Below are 25,406 nucleotides of genomic sequence, written 5' to 3' on the forward strand. Positions count from 1 at the left end.
TCACTTTAAATTACTCTGACCATTGTGAATGTCAGTATGCAAACTGAAATACAAAATCTAATTTGGTGCTGAGCAGAATGGCCCATACAATTTCCAGATTTGATATGGTTTAGTTAAATTCAGACGAAAAAGAAAAGGGCCCCATAAAAGAATGTTGTAGGGTGGTCTATGAACCCACGAAATATAAGGAAACCTACTAAAAACACAAAACTATGATGTATGGTCTTTTTTTCTGTGGACCCCCATTTACCATGTCAACCAACCCTGATCTGGTTAAAAATAGTTAGCTGTAATTTGTAAGGCAGTAAAGCTGCTGTTGATGACAGTTTCAATTGCAGAACATATTGCCTTTCTGCTTCTTTCAAAGTTTATGGATGTATGTGTTACTCTACCATGCAGCAGCAATACAGTCATCCTACTGCATATTAATAAAAAATATATTCCCCATCTCTTATAGTGCAGTGCCCGTGCTTAAGACAATCTAGTAGCAGGTAGCATAATGAAGCCTCAGTGTTCTGAACTCAGTGATCTTGTCTCTGTGCAACGTAAAAGATATGCAGTTAAATAACATATGACTACATAATTTCTATGAATTCTTCACCATAATAATTACTATAGATAAGCCAAATGGGTTCATCAGTCTTCAGGTACTGTAAATCTGGAAAGCCAAGAGAAATGCAGATAAGTCACGTGTCGCCTACAGATCTTAATATTACCCCCAATGATTTTTCAGCCACAAATCTTAATTCATTTTACAAACTATGAAGTATGGCAAGCATTGTTGTCCCCAAATTGTAGATGTGAGGAATAAGACAAAGACAAATTAAGTGAGCATCAAGAATCATGTGAGATTATTTAATGGCAGAAATGCAAGAATAGCACTCCTGAATTATGCTCCCATACTCTTTCTATTGAACAATGCTTAATACCATTGGCAAAGGATGAGCTGTTGTTTTCATCATATTATCCCATATGGAATTTCTATAAACAAATAAATCATTAATTTGCTAGACAAAAAATCTTTATAGTTAAGATTTTTAAATTACAGATTAATCTATTCCAAAATGAGTAATAACAGTGCAGAAAAAGTCAAGTCTTTCAGGCTAATCAGCTGTAAAATAAGCAACTGGATAAGCTGTACTTTTATTAATCTGTTTGTTTCTGATTGGTTGCATTATTTAGAATAACTAATCTTAGTAACTGTGTTGCAGTCAGTGGGTGCATCTGCACGTTCATCAATGTGCAGTAATTTCAGTGCGTTAAGTTTAGTACTTGTGTAGCCAAGTACTAAATCAATGTGCCATAACCAGCATTACTGCACAGTAGCACCAGTGCACAGCTTTTTATTGACACTACTGTGCAGTAGTCAAATAATACTGCGCAGTGGTCTATTAGCACTGTTTCTACTGTGATACGTTCTGCATAGTATTATTAGGCTCCTGCTCATTTAGTGTCTCATGTAGACGTCCCCAGTGAGAAGAAACCAAACAGCTGGTGGCTTTAGAAGTTTTGAAAGTTTGATTTTGCTTCAAAATTCTCTCCTTAATTATAATTATTCTTGCAAGCTTTCTTTGAAGATAATTAAGCATTTTCAAAATGGTTTCAGTAAACTTGGCTGCAGCTGCCATCCTAGATTCCCTTTTAAAAGCAGAAGGGGAAAAAAACCACGAAAGTTTTAAGACATTTTAAAGAGTTCATTTTGTCTTGTAGACATGTCTGTCACTACTTCAAAAATAAATGTTGACTGAACTTAGTTTTACCCATCCACAACATGAACTGAATTGAAGCAGAAAAGAATATTTCAGATAATATTCATACTTTTTCATTGTATTTACTGGAATACAAGACCAGGTTTTTTCCTTCAACTAGCATGGGGAAAAAAGCCTCTCATCTTACATTCACATACAAAGAAAACCCATGAAATACATTGGCTATAATTAAACTGCTTCCAAAAGCAGCATGGCTGTGTCCAGACGAGTGTAGCAGTGCGGTATGTGGGCGCACATGCAAACGTTCCCTGTACTGCTACCTTGTAGTGCAGGGGGGTTTTTTGACCTCAGGAGAAAAAGCAGGGCGGCAGACATGGTGGCAGCGCACGCTGCCCAAAACCAGAGCTTGGCCAGCCAGAGCCACACTCTAGTTGCTAGCCAGCCTCCCAGCTGCAAGAGCACCACAGCTGCAAACTTCTCCAGCACCCAGGACCCCAGTTAAGGCTGCTGGGGCCAGCGAAGTTGCTGGTCCCAGCCTCCACTACTCCACCTGGTGTAACTTGCTGTGTGCAGCTTCCACAGGTAAGTGCGCAGGATTGAGGCCCCCCATAGGGAGGGAGGAAAGGAGCTGTGCAGCACTGGGGCTGCTGCTGCCCAGCCCTGGGCGTGTGTGGGGGTTGGCACCCAGGGCAGCAATATGCAGTGACAGGGCCCCAGGGAGCAGGACAGGGTTGTGGGCAGCTTGTGAGGGGTGCAGGGTGGAGGAGCTGGCTCCTTGCTACTGTGTGGACTCCCGGGGGGGGTGTGACTCATGCCCCACAGATCTGTGTATGGGGTGGGGATAGGATGCCCACTGCAGGCTCGGGTTCCTGCCCTGCTTCCCTCCCCCATGGCACCCTACCCCCGCAGCAGGGCAGTGTTTGTATGTATGTTTTGACTGGTCCTTTTTTCCATTCCATTTTTCCCTTTGAGTGGTCATGCGCCCTGAAATTCCAAATTTTCTTTACTTCCTCAGATTAACTGGATTTTAAATAGTAAAACATATTTTTTTACTGATTCTGTGGCTGAAAATGCTAGAAGTTTTAGCTATTTTTAAGATTTTTTTTCCTTTACTTGATTCAATACTATACTCCTCTGTAGGGAAGATCCACAAAAAGCATTGCAAAACCCAAAAGTAGCATGTTACAAAAAAAAGTTTGAAGAGGTGAAGCATTCTAGTGTTTTATTAAAAATGCCTTTGGAGGAATTTTTAATTGATCCAAATATTTACTATATTGTTTTCAGAAGAAAGCTCTTCATTTATTAAAATACTAAATACTTGAATTATTGAGCTGTTTAACATGCAACATGGTATAAATAGAACATGTAAGGTGCAGCTGGGCAGTATAACAATAGAATTTCTTTCCATTATATAACACAAATCAGGAATGACCTTCATAATTCACTATAAACACTCTCATGAATTATGAACCATTCTCCTATTAGTGGAAATAAAGTCTGTAGCACTTCCCATCCTTATATCTTTTATTTTTCTATCCCCTACTCTTGTTGTCATTATGTGGATATCCAAAATATATGAATACATATGCCTAGTACATTTTATTTTCTAGGTTAAGAAAAAGCATGTGTAAAATTAGCTACTTTTAGCTACCAGCCACAGTGCTCCTGCAGCTGGGAGCCTGGCCAGCAGCTGGAGTGCGGTCCCCTTTGTCCAAGCTCTGGTTTTGGGTGGCACACACTGCTGCAACGTGTACCACCCCTTTTTTTTGGCTTTTTTTTTTTTTACTCCAGGGTCTCCCAGGATCAAAAAAATCCCCTGCGCTACAAAGTAGTGGTACAGGGGAAGCCTGCCTGTGTAGTGTGTGGCACCATAGACAGGTCTGCGGCACCACATACTGCACATCCACACTCGTCAGGATGCAGCCTTGGAGTCTGGAACAAAGCTCACTGGAGCTGATAAAATTCCCCTCAGAAACTTTGGTTAAAGCACCTAATACTTGAAGCAGTTCTCTATTATGTGCCACTGTGAGCTATGGCCAGAATTTGACTTGAAATATTTGGCATCCAGCATATTGTATAAAAACTTGAGGGCACATATTTGATCTGTGTATCAAACTCTCATTCTCCTCAAAGAGGGTTCTGCTGATGCATTGAGAATCCTTGCATAGACCTTTCAGAGTGAGAGTCAGAAAGTACCCTGCAAAATGAATTGTCTTCTGTTTGGGCAAAATATGTTTATGTAAGCACTTTAGACTTCAGCTACCAATAGATACTAATTGACAGCATTTTTACAGAGCACTGCTTGTGAATTTACCCTTTTTGTACATATGCAAATAAAGTATTGTAAGTCTCAAAAAAGTTCATGAAACCCAAATGACTACTTCCATGTACCTTGTTGAGGGCTGTGAGGGGAGAGGTGGACAAATTCATGCTGTCTAAGGAAGAAAGTTTCCTTTTTTGAAATAGAAGTAATACTGACACCAAAGCATTAAATTAGCTTAAAGATTAACTGCTGCACTACAGAATTTAGACAAACTGACAGCAAAACGGCATCTTAGCATCTAAAAATAGAAGTCACTACTATCAATTAGCCTTAACTCTTTAATGGGCACTGACATAACCAATTTAATAGATTCTGGTAAAAAAAAAAATACTACCTGATTTTTTTTTTTTTAAACTATTCAAGCATACATCCAATTCATCATACCTAATTAGGTGTTCTGAATTATCATCTTCAATTGTTACAAGTGTCATATCCTTTGATGGTATTGGCTGCATAATGAGAAACTGTCATAGTCTCAGTTGTCTGTGGGTTTGTGATTGATCAATTTTTGACAACAAAGAAATGTTAACAGGGCTGCATGGTGAAGCAGTCACTGGAAAAAACCCTTTCATAATGTTTCTATCTAAATTTGGAGCACTGCCACTGCCACACATGAAATAACAACACGATTGAATTTCCTTTTGCTGGCATTTAGCAGGACCTATGGGGGTGTGCAGAAATCAATGGGGGATCAGGACTCTGGAAAATTACATACTTGAAGAATTAATGAACTATAATTCCGTATTACATCTTCAATCACATTTTGCTTCCTTTTCATTAATGGAACTAAATTAGTTTTCCATGGACAGGGTACTTTAAAAATGCAATCATGCTTTTGCTAGGATACAAAAAAAATGACCTGTTTCATCGATAGGTTTATCCTTTCATGCTGCCTGACAGTAAGAATTTGTAGTGAAGAACAAAACTGCAGCATAAACTCAACCTGTTGAAGTGATTTGAAAATGACGTTTATGTCCCATGCTCTAACTAATTTGTTACCCTTTGGTCCAGATTATGGCTTTCGGCTGACTCAGCCAAATTCCTGCTTGAGTTCTGGGGAGGAGAATATGGAGGGGAGATAAATGAACAACCCATTAAAAGATCTCAAAAATCACTTCCTCCTATGCTGACCATTCAACTCCAAAGGTGGTGCAGGAGAAGGGAGAGAGACCATGGCACCGTATTTATCATTTCCCTTGCATCTTATTTGAAATGGCTTGTATTTGTATGATAATGCAGTCCTTTCATTCAAGGGTTGGGCCGTGCTGAAGTACAAGATGAGAAAGCTGAAAAAGTACTCTTCCACGATGTTTTCCTCTTTTTTTTGCACCTCACACACCAGCTTGGTCCATAGTCCGATCCTCCATATTTGAAAGATTTTTTTTCTCTCTCTTTAATTTTTATTGGAATGCTGAAGTACACACACAGTAATATCTACAGATCTGTGGCTCAGCTGGATCTCAGTACATGTGAGATGCTATGCAGTGAATGAAGGTCAGATCATACTTAGGATGCAATACCTGGTTTTTAAACATTCACAGTAACCTCAGTATACCAGAATGAAGTTCTAAAAGAAAATAGGCTGTAGGTTTTTTTTTTTATTCAAGGAGGAAACATCGTTTGGCTACAAGTAGCAGCCTTAGAAGAGAGGAGTTGTGTGGTCTTTTCAAAACGCATTTAAAAGGCACTCAGAACAACTTTGCTTTTCTGGTAAAACAGGATTCTTCCTGGTTTAGTTTAGCTATCTTGCCTTTTGTTTTCTTCTGGTTTTCATGTTCTCTGTATCATGTTTATATTCATACAGTTTAGATGTAATGGAGCAGTATGGAACTCCCAAAGGCTGGTATCTTGTTTTAACAGAGAGATCACTGCTGTATATTGAACTTGTTTCTGGCTCTTATGTTTCCCCACTGGGGCCTGAGATCTGTGTGAGATCTCAAATCAAAGGTCCAGTTGAACAGCAGGATCTGCTCAGCACTCATCTTATTAAAACTTCTCTATTACAAGAAAACCAACGAAAACAATTTTCTGTTTTTTAAATGTAAAAGAGAGTGAGCTACAACTTCCAGCAGGGAAAATAAAACATTTTCACAGATACTCCAAAACATTGCAGGAAATACATATTCATTGGATTTTGTGTGTATTTACTATCTTTTTGCATGGAATAAAGTCTTTCCTTATTGCCTACAGTATTTTCTGAAATCTGGGATGAGATAAACAGGTTTGGAAAATCCAGGCATCATCTGACACTTTCCTTGGCATTTTATTTTCCATAATAAATCTTGCCATTTGTAGGTAACACTTACCTTTTCCACGTTTTGTTGAAAAAAAGTTGTTTCTAAAACAATGCTGGTATTTGGTTGTTCAAATGGCTCCTGGTAGGAAAAGACCATTTTGTGTTTACTTATATTTTTACCTAACTTTGAAATTGGTATGTCTCCTAAACCTATTGTGATATGTTTTGAAATAAGTTTGGTTATCAGAGGCATGTGCTAATAACCGGACTTAAATGCCCAGGGTTCCTGGAAGGTTTGTATTTGCATTCTAGTTGCTAAAACCAAGATTGTCACTTCCTGTTACTGGTGCTAGTCAGATGAAGCTGGGAGAGGCATGCTAGCATATACTATCATCACACCTTCAAATTGCTGTGTAGATATATATCCAAAGAACGTTGGGTGCAGTGGAACCCTTCCCCAGGAAATCTACCAGGATGGAAAAAAGACTAACTTAAAAATATTCACACCTTGGAATTTGCTGCTATCTTCTTAAGAAGTAAGCATTATCAGGCCTCAGTTTTTGTTGATTTGAAATATGTTGTGTGTTGGTTTATAATGCAAAGATTGTTATGATTGAGTTCTTCCCTGTTACACTGGTTCAATCCCACTGATGTTAGAGGTTTTACATAAGCATCCCTGAGAGAAGAATTGGATGCTCAGTGTTAAATATGAATTAGTAACATCACTCTATTGGGGCCTCTCTCAACAACTCTTGAAGTCAGAGAAATGAGAAGATGGTGTAAACCTGTCTCTTGCACACTCCCTGGATCTGTGCTAAGCCAAGCTTGACCACACATGGGAATTTGCGCCTACAGCTGGATAAAAGCTGGCAATTTTATACCATTTTGTTTGTTAGGTTGTTCTTTGATTTTTGTTGGTAATCAGCAAAAAGCTGTTAAATTGAAGCTCTTTAGGACCAGCTTTTTCTCCATTTCCCAATGGGCAAGGTGAAACTATTGTCATAGCTTAGGAAACAAGTGTTTCTTTGGTATAAATCATAATGATTTAAAAGGAATAAAGTCTTCTTTCATGCCAAAGGGAGATGCATGTCAAAAATTTGGAAATGCCAGGCATAATAGTTCGGTGCATATTTTATTAGAATAGCTTCAGTTAACAAGATTTTGGAAGTGTTTTTCAGTCAAAAGAAAGAGCAAGGAAGTCCAAAAATGATTCGTATGGCTGATTTTTAATTTTAAGAATCACAAGTATGCTTATCTTAGTTATTTTTAAGCACAATCACATTTGAAGGCAAGTTGCCACATTTTGTCACAGTGGAATGCCAGATTTTGGAGACAAAGGCAAAGTCTACACTCTCTTTTGCTCTTCCAGAGCTCTAGATTCTGGGAAAGATGGTTCCAGACTATATTTCACTGGCAGAAATTAGCCCATTTCTACTGAGCTATAATGCTGCAGGGGCTCCTGGAGCCTTGTACTATCACACTGGTAGTGAGTGGACTTTACAGCTACTCCCCAGCCTGAGGGGGAGGATTACTTCCACCAGCTGCCTTGGTAAAGTCTGGCTACTCAACATGGAAGGATGGGAGATACGGAAAAAAGGCACAGGCTGAAATCCTCTCTCCACTGAAGTCAGTGGGAGCCTTGCCATTGATTTAAATTAGGCCAGTATTCCACCCAAAGACCTAAGCAGCAAATGCCCATGGCTTGACAAGTTGTAAGTTGTACATGTTGTCCTTTACTTCACATGCTGTATCCTACAGTTTTCCTTTTTTCTACATGGCTTGAGACATGCAAGCCTCCCTCCTCCCTCCTCCCCCCATCATGACTTCTTGTGCCATTGTCCAGACCCTTTGTTACTAACATTCTCACAGACATGGAAGTTAAATACCTTTAATTAACAGTGTCACGTTAATTACATAAGAAATGGCTGAAAACGTATCTAGTATATCTAGTTTTTCAGAGGAGACAGGAGAGGCACTTGTCTACCTTGTTAGTATAAGATGGAGTTTGATCATTCCAGTTGATATAAATTGGCTCTGTGTCAGTTTGTGTCAGTTTTGCCTACCTTTCAGACGTCACCAGTGTCCTCTGAACAAAGCACAGCCCTTCATTGAATTGTGCCATTCTTTACAAGGGATTTTTAGATCAAAAAGTTAGAGTAATGGTTTTTTCAGTAACCTCCTTATATAGGGTAGCATTCCATTTTCTTGTGCCTAACCAGTACAGCATAAAACAGGAGTTCATTAGAGCTGTTAATGTTCCACATAGCCTACTGATATACCATAGCCATTGGCCAGGCAAAACTTCAATCAGTTCTTCTTCCCCTGTCAACTCACACCTCTGATTGAGCAGCTGCAAGATGATTCATAGGAGAACATTTCACCACAGGAAAGAGAAAAATTACTTCTGGCTGCTTTCCCCATAGTAATAAGATCATTTTAGTTGTAGATCCTCACATAACACTTCCTGAGCCATCCTATGCTCATTTGAAAATAGAAATCCTTTTATCCAAATGTCAAGAAATTTTTCCATGAAATCAGCACTTCAGCTTTTTAAAATGCTCTCCTTCAGCATTTTCTTCGTGTTTTAACAGAGTTGTGAATTTGTCTTCTGACAGAGCTAGATTCTTTTGTAATTAAAGCTTAACATTTTTGGATCCTTAGGATGTGGTTTCTCACTGAAAGAAATCTGTATTCCACCAAGAAACATTCTGGAAAATATTTTTTCTGAGGATAGTTGTAATGAGAAACTCAGGGATTTCTTTTATTTACTGCAAAACCATTTAAAGATTAATGGATTATTTGGCATTGATGCAAAAAATGGTTACAATAGAATGGTATTCAGGCAAGCAATCTGTCAAGAATATGACAATTCGTAAAGACCAACAGAATGCTTCCATCAGCACATTTCATGGTAGGCATTTGTACATAACTTTACCCAACAACTTTTTATACTGCAATAAGGAAACTGGAGGAATGCATTTCTTTGTTTATTGGCATCTGTAAAAGCACTTCATCCCAAGTAGTATTTCTTGTGATATAGGTTTGTCAGTTAGTTTGCAAATAAATACAGAATAGCTCCTTTGGCTGTCAGTTTACCAATGCTGACATGTCATTCAAGGCTTGTTTTTCCTGAATATAATCAGTAAGTGAACTCATCAAAATGCATAAACCCTGTGCCTGCAACGCTGTATTTATAATTATAAGATTTACAGTTTAAAAAAAATTGTCCTGAAGAGAGAAACACTAGCCTTCTTTAATTCGTATCTGCCTCTATAACCTACATAACCCCCTTTCTTCCCCATCATTCGTAATAAATAAATTCTACATTTCAGTAGGAGAAATGTACAGTCTAGTATTTTTAATGCATATGATTAAGTAGCAACCATAAAGATTCACATCCAGTCTGAACAACAACAGTATTCTACTTCCTTCCACCTTTGAGACTACATACTTCATTGATTTTTGCGGGGGTTGTAGCTTTGACCAACCCCAACAGGCTGTCATATATTGAACATATGATCCCAAGCCTTTAGCACAATAACTTAGATCATGCACTCGCAAGCAAGCTAACTCTCAAACTGTACACTCCTCAGTGATGTGGGAAGTTCTAGGTTTCAGATCTTTCCTTCTTTTTTTTTTGCCTTACAATCTGCCAGTGTCTAAGAGAACAAGGGAACACCAATAGCATAAGGTGTAGACTGCAAAGCAGCCTTTTCTCACCCCAGCAACATAATTCTCATTGATCTTTCTCTGATCTCTCAAAACTGTTCTGAAGTCTCACTGTCTCCTGGCTCCTCACCAGAGAAAGGCCAGAGTTTGTACCATTTGAGAGACAGACAGACTACACTGCTGAAAGTTGTAAAGATTTGCCTTTTCTGAATCCTGTAGCAGGACTTATTTTATTGGTGTCTTGGGATAGATTGCAAAAATTGAAAATTCTGGTGATTTTTTTGCACTAAAGGATTTTTATTTCTAAGTTCCTAATACAGAGTAAGGACACCTTTTGACCATAAAAGTTTCAATGAGATAAATTACATTAGAATGTAATTCTAGTGAGCATTGTTGTAGCATAGTCAGAGTAATCTTTGACAGAGAAGGCGATGATCAGGATGAGCTATATTAACGAGATATAGTAGACTATAATTAGTTGTAAACCATTTTAAAGTCAATACAGTAATGAGTTAACATTGAAAAAAATAACTATTAATGCAATCCTTTTAATACAAAAGTGTAGTATGTGAGTTGACTTCACATGTACCTAAAACACACAACAGCAATTTGCTCCCAGCCCCTACAGAAATAATGCAGCTAGAAAAAAATGTGGATGTTGAATGAGAGATACACAAAAAGATGTACTTACAAAACACTTATTATTTCAACTCCTTCAAACTGATATGTATATGAATTAGGGGTGTGCGAAGCTTTGGTTGCCGATTCAATTTGGAGGAGATTCGGTCTGAATTGGTGGCTGAATCATCGAATTGGAATCAAATCATGAGACCCATTAAAAACTCTGAATCAACTCGCAGCATCCGAATCGATTTGGAAAAGATTCGGTGATTCGGCATTTGGAAGGTGGTCTTGCTTGCAGGGAAACAAACTGAGAAGGGGTGGGGAGGAGTGGGGAACAGAGTGCTCTGATATTGACACCTGTAGCTGGCCAGTGACTGTGATCTTTCCCTGAGTTCCCTTCCAATCACAGTGCTCTGTGGGAGGATGTAGAAGCAGCATATAAAGCTCTCACTTTTGTGAGCTGTCTGTTTGGAAGCAACAGCATATGAAAGGTGCTGGCTGCAGTGGCTGACTTCCTAGTCATTCTCTTGCTAGTCTCTCTTCTTGGAAAGGATTGGCTACACCTTAATAATTGTCTAGAACCCCTCTACATATCCCTATCCAATCCATTTCTTTCAATTTATTCTTCTCCCCAAATCCTCTTATTTGTTCTTGTTATTTCCCCCCCACACACACTTTTTAAAAAGAAAGCCATGTTATCCCTAGCAGTGTCTCATCTATCACTGTGCAGGAAAGCACATATATTACATACACACGCACACATTTATTAAACAGATAGAAAATATATTACACACACACACACACATTTTCCAGCACAGCAAACATTATGAAGCGTGCTGGAAAGGCAGGTGCCAGGTCTTTTAACAGGGGAGGGAGAAGGAGAGCTGGAATTTTCCCCTTCCCCCCAAACATAGATGCACCCTTTTTCCTGGCAGCCATGAGTCTTCTGCTGCCAGTGGGAGCAAGGAGGTGGAAGCAGTACCTGTCCCTGCACCTGCACCACGTCCAGAAATAGCTACCAGTACCAGCATGACAGTCTTCTCCATCCCAGTTTCAGCTTGCAGTGTGAGCCTTCCAGTGCCAGAGGAAGAGCTGGATCTGGAAGCAGGGGAAACAAGTGCCATTGCCAGGGAAATTCTGGGGAAGGAGGGGGAATCTGAGTTTTTGCTCCACACCCCTCAAAGTTCCCTTAGAGGCAGGTCTCCTTCTCCAGAAGGCACCTTGGAGGAGGTTATGGGGACAGGTGGCTCAGCTTCCCCTGTTGTTGTGCCTCTGCTTGCTGAGGAGGGGGATAAGGCAGGATCCCCACCCTCAACCCAGAAGTGTGGGGAGGTAGTGTAGTGTGGGATCATTTTGAGTTGGCAGATTATCCCAGGTATGCTACCTGCCAGCACCGCTGAAGGCAGATCAGCCTGGGCAAGGACGTGAAACACTTTGCCACCCCAGTGATGCTGCTGCATCTTAGAAGGCAGCTGATTTTTCAAGTTTACTGTTATACTTGGTATACAATACAGTAGTGTCCAGAGCTGCAGAAATAGTTATTGTTCCTGGTAGTGAATATCCCTATTTATTCTTATTTATATTCCTTAGTTCCTATATCCCAAGTCATTAATACCATTCAGATAGTAAAGTCTACCACTTGGTGTTCATTCTGTGAGAATAGCCGTTATTTTGTAATGGAAATATTGTTGCATAGGTAAGAGGAGAAAATCTGACCCATGATGTGAACTATAAGTTAGGCAGCATTGCAGTCCCTGCTGTTGGAAAACAATAAAATACAATATACTCACTTTATATAATGGATTAATGTGTTTAGTAATCAATAAGGAAGTGCTTGCTATATGTTGTATCTGCTGGAGGTGTCCAGAAATCCATTCAAGGAAGGGGCCTTTGGAAAATTTTAGTCAGTAAAAGGTGTTGTTTTAAGAAATCCACATTACAACAGCATGTTAAGAGAAAAAGGGTGTGTTGTATTATATCCTGCGGGCCGTGCTATTTGTTTGAACAGTTATTAATCAAGTTTGAAGTGACAGGGCTGGTATTGTTCTCAATACACTGAGAACAGGAGTAGCTGATTTTCTCAGAAAATCAGAAATTTCTCAGCTGAAATTGTAGAAATGTTCGCAAATGTAATGTTGGCAAAAGTGAGAGTGTACTGGAGACCTGTTCATTTGGAAGCTATCCTTTTCTTTCCGAGGAAATAAAATTTGAAGGAAGAAAATCGGGCATGGTTTGGAAAACATATTATTTAAGGTAAAAACCAAGGATGAAATATCAGATTCTGTTTTTTTCTGGCTACATGCACTCTCCCTTGAAAGCAGTTACACTGCCCAGTAGTTGTAACCTATGCTCTAGAAGGGCATTAATTCACTGGTTCAGGGAGCCAGGTTTTATTTTAGTATTCTGCTGAAATACAGAATACTGAAATGCATGGCCTGGACCTATCAGAGGACTAATAGTTGGAAATATGTCTTATTGTTTGAATCGAGACCTATTCTTTTCTTACTATCTTTGGCAATAACAGATAGGAGGCTATCTATCATTTATTGTGATTGAATGAGTTATTAATGATTAATAGAGAAAGCTATTAGATCGTTGTCTGTATTCATTAATATAGGCTTGTAGGTATCCTGTATGTTTTATGGAAAGGGTTAAAAAATGCTACATTTTTATTTATTGCAAAACTGAGGATGAAAATATTTTTTTATAAACCCTAGTAATGCAACAAATATGGTGTTGTCAACAAAAGAATGCATCTGATTCATCAGAGTTTTTTTTCTTTTCTTTTTGTTCCTGTACAGACATTGATGAATGTTCAGATGGCTTTGTTCAATGTGACAGCCGTGCTAACTGCATTAACCTGCCTGGCTGGTACCACTGTGAGTGCAGGGATGGCTACCATGACAATGGCATGTTTTCACCAGGCGGAGAGTCATGTGAAGGTCAGTACTTAATAAAAACTTCAAAATCTAGTAGGTCATATGCTATTGTAATTTGCCTTACAATAATGCCTAGAATCGTCAGCTGCAATTAGGGGTCTGCTCTGCTGGGCACTTCCTGGAAAAGTCTGAAAGACATTCATGAAAAATCAGTGACTTGCCAAAAAGCACACCCTTCAGCCTCATGGCTTCTTTGATGCAGTAATAACTTTGCATGGTCCTCAATGTGAGAGGCAGGAGGAAGAAATAGTGTCTTGGCATAGCTGTGATATGTGATGAGGATTGCAATCCTTATTGGAAAAGCCCAAGAATTGCTTTTCCTTCTTTCTACTCCAAAAGACAAGGTGGGTAGCTTCAACCTACCCTGGATTGGCTTTCTATCCTGGCTAGCTGCAAAGGAAAATAGAGAAGAAAGCTATTCCACTGGTTAAGGAGTGACTTTCCAAAAATAAAAAAAATTTTCAGATATTACCATATTTGCTTGAATATAAGACAAGGTTTTTTCTCACCAATCAATACTGGAGGGAAAAAGCTCCTCATCTTACAATTGCATACAAGGAAACCTCATTAAATACATTGTCCATCATTAAACTGCTGCCAAAAGCAGTGTGTGTTTATTAATGGAACCCAACTATGAAGTTGACTTAATGCAGCTAACACAGAACATGACTATAATACACATGGCCCATATTGGGCAAACATACAGATGGATTTTTTGTGTGGTCCTTAAAGAAAAAAGGGCACTTGTTCTCCCAGGAGGGAACAGGAACTGGGCCTGGAGGTACTGCAATACCAGCCCAGCACTCAGAGAGCCTGGAGCAAAGTCTGACACCCTCCCTTGGTGCCAAAAATGCTGATGGGAACTTTTTTTTTGACACTTAAAAAAAAAAAAAAAAAAAAAAAGGGGGCATGTATTCAAACTGGCGCCAGGCCTGGTGGTACTGCAATACCAGGCTGGTACCTGGAGGAACAGCAAACACCAGGGTTGGGTGTCAGAGGAAGTGGCCGGACCCTCGCCTCGCGAGCAGCCCCCTGCCCGCTTCCCCCCCCTCCCGCCGCCGGCGTGGTCCCCCTGCGGAGCTCCGGGTTGACATACACTCGCGGAGGGCTGCCCGGGCCCCTGCCGCCTCGTCCCGGGCCAGCCGCCCCTTCCCGGGGTCGCTGGGCTCTGACCCTGCTGGGTCCGGAAGGATGGGGCAGCTCCGCCGAGCAGGGCAGGCCCTTCCCAGAGGCCCCCAGGCCAGGGAGCAGGCCGGAGGCTTGGTGGGTGCGCTCGGAGCCTGCTCCACTGACTCCACGCACCGGTTTGCAGCATTAACACCCTTCACTTACTGAGTAGTGCTGAGCTGTAGGGTCAGCATGGCTTGAAAACCTGTTGACTCTGCTAGGGTCCAGCCCAATGAACTATATGTAGGGACCAACCTAATTCATGGAGGCTGCCTCTGGCTTTCATGGTCCCAAGTTGGAATTTGGAACTGATTTGGTTAATTTGGCCCGAGGCACAACATTTTAAAAAAATGATACTATATATAAATATGTACAAAGGTGCTACTTAGAAGTATGATTACAGCAGTTGTCATCAACCAGTGGTTCTCGATCCACTGGTAAATCTTGGAGGCTCTTGCAGTAGATCTCAGAGCCACTTGGAGTTGATCCGAGGCTTGGGTGGGGGGCTGAGTGCCTGTGTGCATGCACGCACACGCCCCAGCCCAGCAGGTCAGTTGTGAGGGAGAGAAAGGGCAGAGGCTAGATCAAGGCCCCTGCAGTGAAGGATAGTGCCGGAGAGGCAGGAGCAGGGGTAAGTTGAGTGGGGCCCTGGTCGGGTGGGACTTGCGTGCTGGGGAAGCATGCCTCCAAATAATTTTTTCTCCCTCTGCCTTGAACTTACCGGCCTTACCTGGCCCCCTCCCAATCCTCTGCTCCCCTTCTCAGAGCTGGGGTCAATGCACCCCTGAATGTTGTGCCCTCTCTGGCACTGGGGTCCCCACGCTACCGTGGAGCCCCTATGAGGCCTTCTCCAACCTCTAATAGCCTCACCTGGTCCTCCGGTGTAACGACAACAACAGAACAATAACACAAGCCCCTGGGCTACAACGCAAAGTTAAACCTCCTGGCTAAACATCCTCCAAACCACACCACCTCTCACCCATGTAACTAGCGGTGGGTACATTCAGGCCTTATTCTCCTTCCCACCTTCAGGCAGTACTCCTTTTTCCTATCTGCCAGCAGAGAGAAAGAGAGAGAGCCCTCACAGCCTCCAGTGTGTCCTATAGTAGTCAGCCCTGCCCCTTCCAGTCACCTGACTCTCTGGGTGTGGGCCCTCAGCGCATCCTGGTTGCCCCTAGCAACCAGGACCTGAGCTACTACTCCAGCTTTCCAAGTAGCAGGTACCTTAGTGCCCTGCTACAATGTAGATCACTATAGGCATGTTTATTTCAAAGTCAGTGTTTTCCAAGTTGCCTCTTACTTCCATGTTCTCAGGGGAGAGCAGAGTCTGACAGTACAGTAGGTGGGAAGGGGCTGGAAATGGAAGAAGTTGGGGAGGGGAGTGGTCAAGGGGACCATTTCACCCCTGGATGTATTTTCCCTGCTGTACCTCTGACACAAGAAAAATTCAAGGCAAATCTCTAATAATTAGATTGTATGCCTAGAAAATGTTAGCAAACTTATGAATTTTCCACACATAGAATCTAATTATTGGGCAGTCATCTTATATTTGAGTAAATATGGTACTTAAACATGGTCCTAATGTTTACTAGAGTAGGGTAGAGATTACCAGACTTCCTAGCAGGGGGTGCAAATATACTGTGGAGGCTGCTTCTTTGAAATCTCAGTATAGGTGTGTGTATCCGGTTAGATCTCCTCTACAATTACCTTGTGTACTAATATGCTCCTGTTTAAGAAACTTGTCTTCTTGCAGAGAATGATTTAAGGGCCCTAAAACTTCTTCCTTGCTTCTACTCTTAAAATTATTACCTTTAGAAAGTGGCAATTGGAGGCATACATTACAAGCTTGCAAATATGCGGGGAGGGTCATTTTAGCATTGTAGAGTATCATTTCAGAGATATGAGTGAATTGTGTTTAGGAGAACGGCAGGTAAGTGGGTATGCAGTTCTTTTAAAAAGCAGCTCTCTTAGTCTGAAATCCTTACTCTTTTAAACATTTATGGGTTACTACTATAAAGGACTTCTTCAGAAAAAATAAGGCTGTGTGATCTGTCACAGTCTGTTTAGATGAAAATTGTGAGTATTCTTTCATATTAGGTAGTTGTAAACGCTAAATGCTCACACAGCGTGAGCCTCTTATCTTTGTTGTTTAAGCTCAGGTCTGTGGGCAGTGTCAATCCCAAAGGGAAGGAATTGAATTAATTTCACTAATGTAGGCACACAGAATGTTCTCCACTAAGAGCAAGAGTGACCTTTTCAGTATCCACATCACCACTACTTTACTTCAACACGTTCTCACCACAGCTGAAAGCGTGTACTCCCAGGTGAATTAGCTGCTTGGCTATTTGAATCAGTTACTGCCTTGATAAGGCTGGCTCTGAAGAAATGGCTACATTTTAGTGCTAGTCTGACAGATGTTAGAACAGGAACATGTCGAATAGTTTTGGAGAAACTGTGATCCTACTTGACCATGAGATCACCCCGCTATTCCAAATGATGAACCCACCCATTGTTCGTGGTTTATTGGTGGCTGATTTCCTGCATTTGCCTGGTAGCTTTAGCACTGTGACTTGGCAGATGCCAGTCTATCCTACAAGAGTTTTGGTTGTTCACCCATATTGAAACTCATGGTATTAAACTTTTTGCAATGTGTCTCTTACTACAGATGAGCATTCAAACTCCCAAGCAACAATGATCCTATTTCTATGCAAATGAAAAGCCAAGGGAAAAGAAATGCACAAACTGTTATGTATATTCAGAATTGCCTTTTAATGGAATGCTTTTTACAGTTTTCTACAAGGTACCAGAAGCTCTTTAATAAATATATACAGAAAGTGACATCTGATTAGAATAAATTCTTAGGTACTAGGAAAATACCTGCATATTGTTGATACTCCACGTCACTAACAATGGAACGCTTTCAGTTTGATTGATTGACTGTTTGCAGCTCTAAATTTTGGAATATGTAGCAACTAAAGATGGGAAGGGAGATTAATATTTTATTGGTATCACTCTGTATTCATTCCTGTAGGATGGAAGCCTGACGTTGTCTCTCAAATACGGCATTGCAATACAGAAAGTTGAACATCCTAGGGACAGATTACTATTTATACCTAATAAAAAATACTAATTAGTAGAAAAACCTTTCAGACAAAGGAAAACCCTAACCTTTTAATCAGAACTACAGCTGAACCATAAACCATTTCAAAGTTTTCTAAACGTTTTTAAGATTCTCCCTGCTTTTGACACCTCTTCATATCACTGGTTTATGTCTATGTCAAGAGCAAAGGATCCAAATACAACAAAAGAGCCCATACCTGGTAGTATTTCTGACCTGACCAGAAAAACAAAGCAAAAGAAATGTCACCAGAGTACAAAATTTCTAGCCCAGCTCTTGGTTGAAGCATTCTTTTTAGTTTGTACAAGCAGCCACATTTACATAAACAGAAGTGAAATGAGAATTTTGAGGTTTGCCTGAACAATTTGGGGTAAATTTGGAGTAAATTCAACCCTAATGTAAGCCTGCTTAAGTCCTTTTATCAATAAGGGTCTGTAAAATAAAGAGATTTAGCTCAAAGCTCAATGAGGTAAAATATATTTGAATAAGTAACCTCCTTCATTTCTCCATGATCAGTGGACTTTCTTAGTTGCTCACACCTTTAAACCTCTGGAAATCTCTGAACAAGCTACACTCTTCACACTCAGTTCTGTATTGAGGAGTGAATGTTTTTTCAGAAATCTCTTGGGCATACCTTGGAGGTCTCAGAAATGATATGAAGGAGAAATGCAGACTCCAGTGTAGAGTTCTCCAAAAAATGGGAAAGCCCCTTGGTTAATGATAGTATTCTTCCTTAAATTATGGTTTATATACACATACTGCTTTTGAAGTGCTAGTACACCAGGAACTTGGTATCCAGATCTTCTGGTTAGCAGTGTTTGTGACATCTTCACTTGAGTTCTGGGTGCTATCCCGAAGGCATATGGAGTGATGCAGGACCAACCACCTCTCTGGTCTTCTTACCACTTGTAGGATTAAGACTTATCTCCCAGTATCCACACAGCACTCTCCTCTCACAAAGAAACTTTTCAGTTTAGTGCTTACAATCTTAGCTTAGTGAGCATTTAGTTTCCAGGCTTAAAATATTTCTTCTTGATTATTTAATTTGATCTGCTTCAGAGTTGGATCATTTTAGCCACCTGATCACCTCAAGGTGTGCCCTTGTGAACTCAGCGCCTGTTAGCTCTCGGGCTGCTTCATCTAAGCCTTGAGCTTCAAAGGAAAAACTGTCCCTGTGAAGAGCATGGAGGGACAGGGACATGTGCCCCTTCACCGCTGAGTAGACCAGATACCCTCAAAAGGCTTTATTTAAAAAGAGGTATTAATCACCTCTCTGCTTTCATTTCAGGGAGTGGATGAAATTAAGTAGTGATTGAACTCCTGAGAGTATATTGTCAATGATCGGTCAGACCATAGTGACTGAGCTGCCTGATTTATTGTATGCTTTGCCAGTAGTGCTTTTTCAGTGCTTAATGACAGTGTCAGTACTGAACACTTAAATTTTAGCTTCTTTTATGGGCTGTGCTTTCATCTGGGAATTTACAGCCATACCTCCGTTCATGTTAATGAGGTACACCATATAAAAGAGCTTCAAGTCATGGGGGACCCAAAGTCCCCTTTGTTGTCAGTAGGGCTTTAAATTCCAGTGGTATGCAGGCCCAGCCTGCTATCTCAACAGTACTTACCAAATGCTACTGTAGGGCTTTAACTGGCAAAGCTGCACCTGCACTGCCTACCGTGATATGGAATTCCTCTTTGAGTTGCACTGGAGTGAAGGCTCTCCCACATACTCCCCTGCTGCTCCCATGCTTTTATGCATCTGGGACTTCTAGAAATTTCTACAGACCTAAATATAAGATCTGTGTTGATAACCAGGTGCCCTGCTGTCCTTCCTCTTGGCCTCTAATCCTTTTATTTATAGTGTCTATATGTGGCCACAGTAGAGCCTCTGGGGTCCTTATTATAGGCATACCTTTCATGTACAACCTCATAAAAAAAGAAAAAGTCAGGTCCTGTCTATGCTTCTCAGTGCCTGCTCTTGAGTTCCAGGTTTTTGACAGGTCTAAGAGCAGATGCTGAGGACAAGTCCAAAGCAGCTTCCTTCCAGTTTGGAGCACATTGGTAGGTGAGACATGCTCAGATCCATCATTCCTGGAGTCACTGCTGACATGGTATAGACAAGTCCTCAGTGGCAGAACTCCTCATAACACTTGGGATCCAGAGGAAGAACAACCTCAGAATAAGGACAGAAGGACTTCTCCTTTAACTCTGGATGAAGTATTGATTGCTTTTACACCATCTCATCCAGTTTACTATAAAAGCTTCCAAAATTCGATGAAGAGTTGCTAAATTGTTCCAGGTCCTACTTATGAAATGCAGGAGGCGGTCGATAAGTTAATAGACATTTTTGCTTACAATTGTGCCAGAGAGAGTAGGTCTTGGGATTAATGAACCCCTGATAAAACTTGCCAAAAATGTCTGGCAGATGCTAGATACTGCTTGCCCATGGTCAAGAAAAAAGGACAAAAAACTTACCCTTTGTGGTAGTGGAATAACTTTGTTCTCATCAGGCACTGGATTCTCTATTGTGGCAAATTCAAATGAATTAAATAGATGGCATCAACCTAAAGTTACCCCAGATTATAAAGAAAAAATCACTTTGAGCTTTTGGATTTCAAAAAGAACTTATCAATGAATTTAACCTTTCAAAATTTCAAGCTCATAGGCTCTGCTTACTAGATCTGATGTTCTTAATTATACATTTCCAGACTTTATTAACAAATTGCCACAAGAAGATTCAGAGGGATTCAAGACCCTAATATCTGAAGTGCAATTGAGGTGAAGAACATTTCTGCAGGCAGCTCTGAATACTACAGACATTACCTCATTACCCATGGCAATGTCCACAGTAGTAGGGTGCTATTCTGGGTTTGGGGTTCCAAAATACAAGAGAAGTGCAACAGCAGTGAAGGATCTTCTATCTGAGGGTTTAAATTAGTTTAAACTAATTAAATTGTAAAATGGATGATCCCCTCTTCACATTTTTGAAGGGTTCTTAAATCATACCGTGCTCTCTTGGATTTATTTGTGGCAGATACGAGCCATGAATGTCAAACTTTCTGTTCCTGAGGGAAAAAGAACCTGGCATCCCTGTCAGATGCATTATTTCTTTCTTGGCCCCATGCAGTAGTACATACTTATCCCCTAATTTCACTGCTCTTGAAGGTTCTCAGAAAAGTCAGTTAAGATGCAGCCAAGCTCACCGTAATCTCTCCCGTATGATTGAGGCGATTCTGGTACTCAGAGACAAAGCAATTGTTAAGCTGTTCCTACAAAACTATTTCCACTAATCCCATTTGTGTATTAGAGTGAAGGGGCCATCCTTCTTCCCAAGCCACCCATCCTCTACTTCAGATGTGGTTTCTCAAAAGGACATATTCAGCGTACACAACATTCTACCTAATACAGTGTAAGCTACTTAAGAACCTTGTTGGTAAGGAGGGCAGCCATTCATGCAAATTGAACCAGCGATTTGTCAAACCTGATTGATTTCAGTATTAAAAGTACCACTTGAACTGACTTAAAGAAGGTGTCTAATTGATGCAGGAACAATCTGCTGCCTGCTCTTCCATCTCTTAGACTCGTTACCTTGTTGTTACACATAGAGCATGTTCAGCCTTTGCTCAGATGTTTGCACTTCATTAAAGACTTATATTCAGAGCACTTACCTCTAATAGCAGCCTTGAAATTAATAATATGGGACCAAGGCTGCTAATAGCACTACACAGAAATAGTCAAAAGTGGGGGCATCTGCACAAGAAGCTACTGCACAGTAGTTCATTGCTACTGTGCAGTAGCATTGGTGGGCACTAACCATGACACGTCACTACTTCACAGTAGTAACAAACTACTGCACAGTCTGAAAAAAACTGTGCCAGGACTCAAGTATGCAAGTACTAAATGACTGCCCAGTAACAGCTGCACAGTTCACCACTCGTGTAGATGCAGCCACTGTCTAGAAGGATTAAGCTCCCTGTGCACAGGTAGGACAGTTTTCTAGTTGCCAAATTAGCCCTCTAAATGCTGCTTAGAGTTAGACTTTAGGAGAGACTGTGCCAGAAAGAATTGCCACTGAGTGGGGGCGATTTTCAGTTTTATATGAGCATCACCCATTCCAACTTGCTTATGGGACTGCTTACTCTCTCTAAAGAATTTTGGATTTCCATTTAATTTTACAGGGTACCCTTCTTAGCAACTTGTATGTACCAGCCACTGAAAGGATATACAATATTTCCCATTCCATTTTTTCCTAAGGGTTTATTGGAGTTTTTCCATCCATAAGAGAAGTAGCCCCACATAAGTACCAGCAATGGTTCCTCAATTTGAATCCGTAGAACCATTTCCTGTCACGCATCTATCAGGTAATAGCTTATCCCCCCACAATGGCTTCATTTGTCAGGGTTGAGGACAAAGGAAGGCAGAGCCTTCCTTAGGCCTTGTCTTAAGTTCCTACCAAAAATCATGTCAGATTATGTATCAATCTATAATATTTTTCTAAAACTTATTGTTATCATTTTAAAGCTAAACACTAGATGGGTACATCCAGGAGTGAGTCCAAGAGGGAGGGAAGGGCTAAACACCCCTCCATCTCTACAATACGTACACAGTGAGCTCTTTGAGCTTACCAGCTCCTCAGCCTGGCTCTTGGCTGCAGTCACTGATTTGGCACAGCTGTCGGACCCAGAAGCTGAATGTTGCTACTGCTCCCCACCATTTTCCCTGCTGCCAAATTCAGTGGCAGGCAATGGTATGTGGGACTGGCAGTGGCTTTCAGGGGCTCCAACCAGGATCTGCTCTAACAAGCTGGTGAGCTCAGAGAGCTCATTGTGCATGTGCCACACAGCCAAAGATGGGACTGAAGGAGCATTTAAACACGCTCCCCTGGATCCACCTGGGCGTAGCATTTTAGGTGCCTTCCTTCCATCCGTTTTTTGTATATTTAGTCCTTAGTCTTTTACCAACAGTGAGCAAAACCCTGCAGGTACTCTCCTAGCTTGCTCTTAACCCTCATTGATGGGTTACCCCCTTCACATTCAAAGATTGTCATAGGATCATTGAAAAGTAAGACTGGAAGGGGCCTCAGGGGCTCATCTAACCCAACCACCCTGATTAAACTATACCAATCAAGTGTTTTGCGTAATCTACTTTTTAAAATTTTAAGGGTGGAGATTCCACAACTTCCACAGCTTGTTCCCAATGAGAAAAAAAAGGTCTTCCTAATATCCAACCAAAAGTTCCCTTCCTGCAATTTAAGGTCATGACTTCCTGTTCTGTCCACTGTGGCAATGGAGACTATTTTTCTCCATCACCGTTGTAAGCACTCTTCAGTTATCTGAAGACTGTTATCAAATCCTTTGTTCTTGAAACTAAATGATCCCAGTTATTTCAACATTTTCTCTTAAGTCATGTTTCCTAAACCTCTAATCATTTTTGTCACTCTGCTGGACTCTTTCTAGTTTGTCCACATCTGTTCGAAGTGAAGGGCCCAAAACTAGAGACAGTACTCCAAGTGAGGTCTCACCAGTGCTGAATAAAGAAGAATCATTTCCCTTGTCTTGCAAATGACACTCCTGTTAATACAGCTCAATATGCTATTGGCCTTTTTTTGTAATGAGAATGTGCGGTTGGCTGTATTTAGTTTATGGTTCACTGTAACCACCAGTTCCTTTTCTGCAGTATCTCACCTAATCATTCCCCAGTCTGTATTTGTGTATGCAGTTGTTTCTTGTTAAGTGGAACATCCTGCACGATTGTCCTTATTACATTTCAACTGATTGATTTTGGACCATTTTCCAGTTTCTCAAGTTCATTCCGAATCCTAATCCTACTCTTGGGAGATTCTGCAACTGCACTCAAGTTGGTGTTGTCTGCAAGCTTGCTAAGTGTGCACTCAGTGCTGTCCTGCAAATCATTAATGAAGATATTCAATCATACTGGACATATGGAGAGCCCTGCTTGATACTTTCTCCTAGTTAGACATTCAGCCATTGATAACTGCTACTTTTTGAGCACAGTGAACCAACTCAGGTGGGTGGGTTTGGGGGTATCTAAGCGAAGGCAGGCTCCAGAGAATATTAGAGCCTATTCCACTAGAGCACAATCAACCTCTGCTGCTTCTCTGAGAAGTATTCCCATAGCTCACCTCCACAACTCTGCTACCTATACACCCCTTTAGCAGTCCTTATGCCTCAGTAGAAACATTCAGAGCAGCTGCTTCCTTTGGTTGATCTTGAAATGGGAATTCAACACTCATCCTTTTCATAGAATTATGGAAAAGTAGGGCTGCAAGAGACCACAGAAGGTCATCTAGTCCAGCCCCTGCTCAAAACAGCAACATCTTTATGCAAACTGTCCCATACAAGTGCTTATGTAACTTATTCCTAAAGCTACACAACCAAAACAAGGAACATAACCCAGAGATACCAAGAACACCTTAACCCATCACAGGTAAAGCGGGGGGATAAGGGATCTGTCTGTGTCCTGCCATTTCAAGGGTTGTTAAATGGAATAGTGAAATCCAAGGAAAAGGAATACACACCCTGCTACAGAGCAACACAAAACCTCCCAGGGCCTGAACCAGTCTGATTGTGGGGTAAAATTCCTTCTTGATCCCAAAGGTGATGATCAGTTTGACCCTGAGCTATGGGGCAATATCCTCTAACCAAGAACTTTCAGGTTTTAGTTCCCTCAGGAGCATTGGCATACCCCAAAGAAATCACTCAATGCTCCTGAGGAAGGTGAAAAATAACCCCTGACATCCGTAGTGACAAGAGCGGAAAAAACTCCTTCTCAGCCCTGTGGGGCAGTTATACAAGATTGATAAAGGGCTTAGAAGGTAAGCCATCTGAGGAGAGGGCAGGATATAATCACATTCAGCTGGTGGAAAAGGCAATTAGAAGTCCCTAGCAAAGTTCAAAAGCATGGGAAAAACCAAACTCACTCCATCTGTTCTGCAATCTGAGGACAGCTAACAACTTCACACATCACACCCCCTTTCTGTCATCCTTTCCCTTTCATAAACTTATCCCAGGCCCCTTAATGTGCATTTGTAACTAAGCTTGTTATGGAGCTCTGTTTCATACTTCTGATGCTGAGCATTGTCCTCTCTAATATCTACCTACTCTGGGCTGTAGTGCTTTTGTGATCTCCCAGCAATCCATGCATGTTCTTCTGGGCATCCATCTGTAGCTCTTCACAGAACACTCCAGGCATAACTACCACTAGACCATCCCTAATAATGCTTATGCAGCCTCTTGCTGAAAACTTCCAATGAAGGAGATTCCAAAATTTTCATAGGTAGTCTGTTCCACTGCCTCACCGTTATAACAGTAAAGAACTTTTTTCCTGGTGTCTAATCTATACCTATTTTGCTGCAATTTCAAGTCATTGGTATGTGTCCTATTTTCTGCTGAGATGGAGAAAAATAATGTGTTATATTTTTGGTGGGGTTTTATATGCAGAAATAATACAATAATTAGCACAGTGACTGATGTTCTTTGAGATGCGTTATCCATAAGCCTACGCTTTTCCAGACTAAAGAGCCCCATGGCTCTCAGCCTGTCATTGTAAGGTCTGCTTTCCTGACCTCTGATCATGCGCGTGGCTCTCCTCTGGATTCTGT

The 25,406-nt window shown here is 41.0% G+C and overlaps 1 protein-coding gene across 1 annotated transcript in view; it reads left to right on the top strand.

The window, feature by feature from the left end:
* NELL2 (neural EGFL like 2) overlaps positions 1-25,406 on the top strand; it is a gene marked incomplete at its 5' end in the record, with an annotated part of 258,597 nt that overhangs the window by 213,004 nt on the left and 20,187 nt on the right. Inside the window, one exon of the mRNA XM_019543949.1 lies at positions 13,363-13,503. Within this exon, the coding sequence (XP_019399494.1) occupies positions 13,363-13,503 (141 nt within the window). The remainder of the gene's footprint in view (positions 1-13,362; positions 13,504-25,406) is intronic.

The sequence above is a fragment of the Crocodylus porosus genome, unplaced genomic scaffold, assembly GCF_001723895.1.
Source record: "Crocodylus porosus isolate Cpor-Errol unplaced genomic scaffold, CroPor_comp1, whole genome shotgun sequence".
Lineage (NCBI taxonomy): Eukaryota > Metazoa > Chordata > Crocodylia > Crocodylidae > Crocodylus > Crocodylus porosus.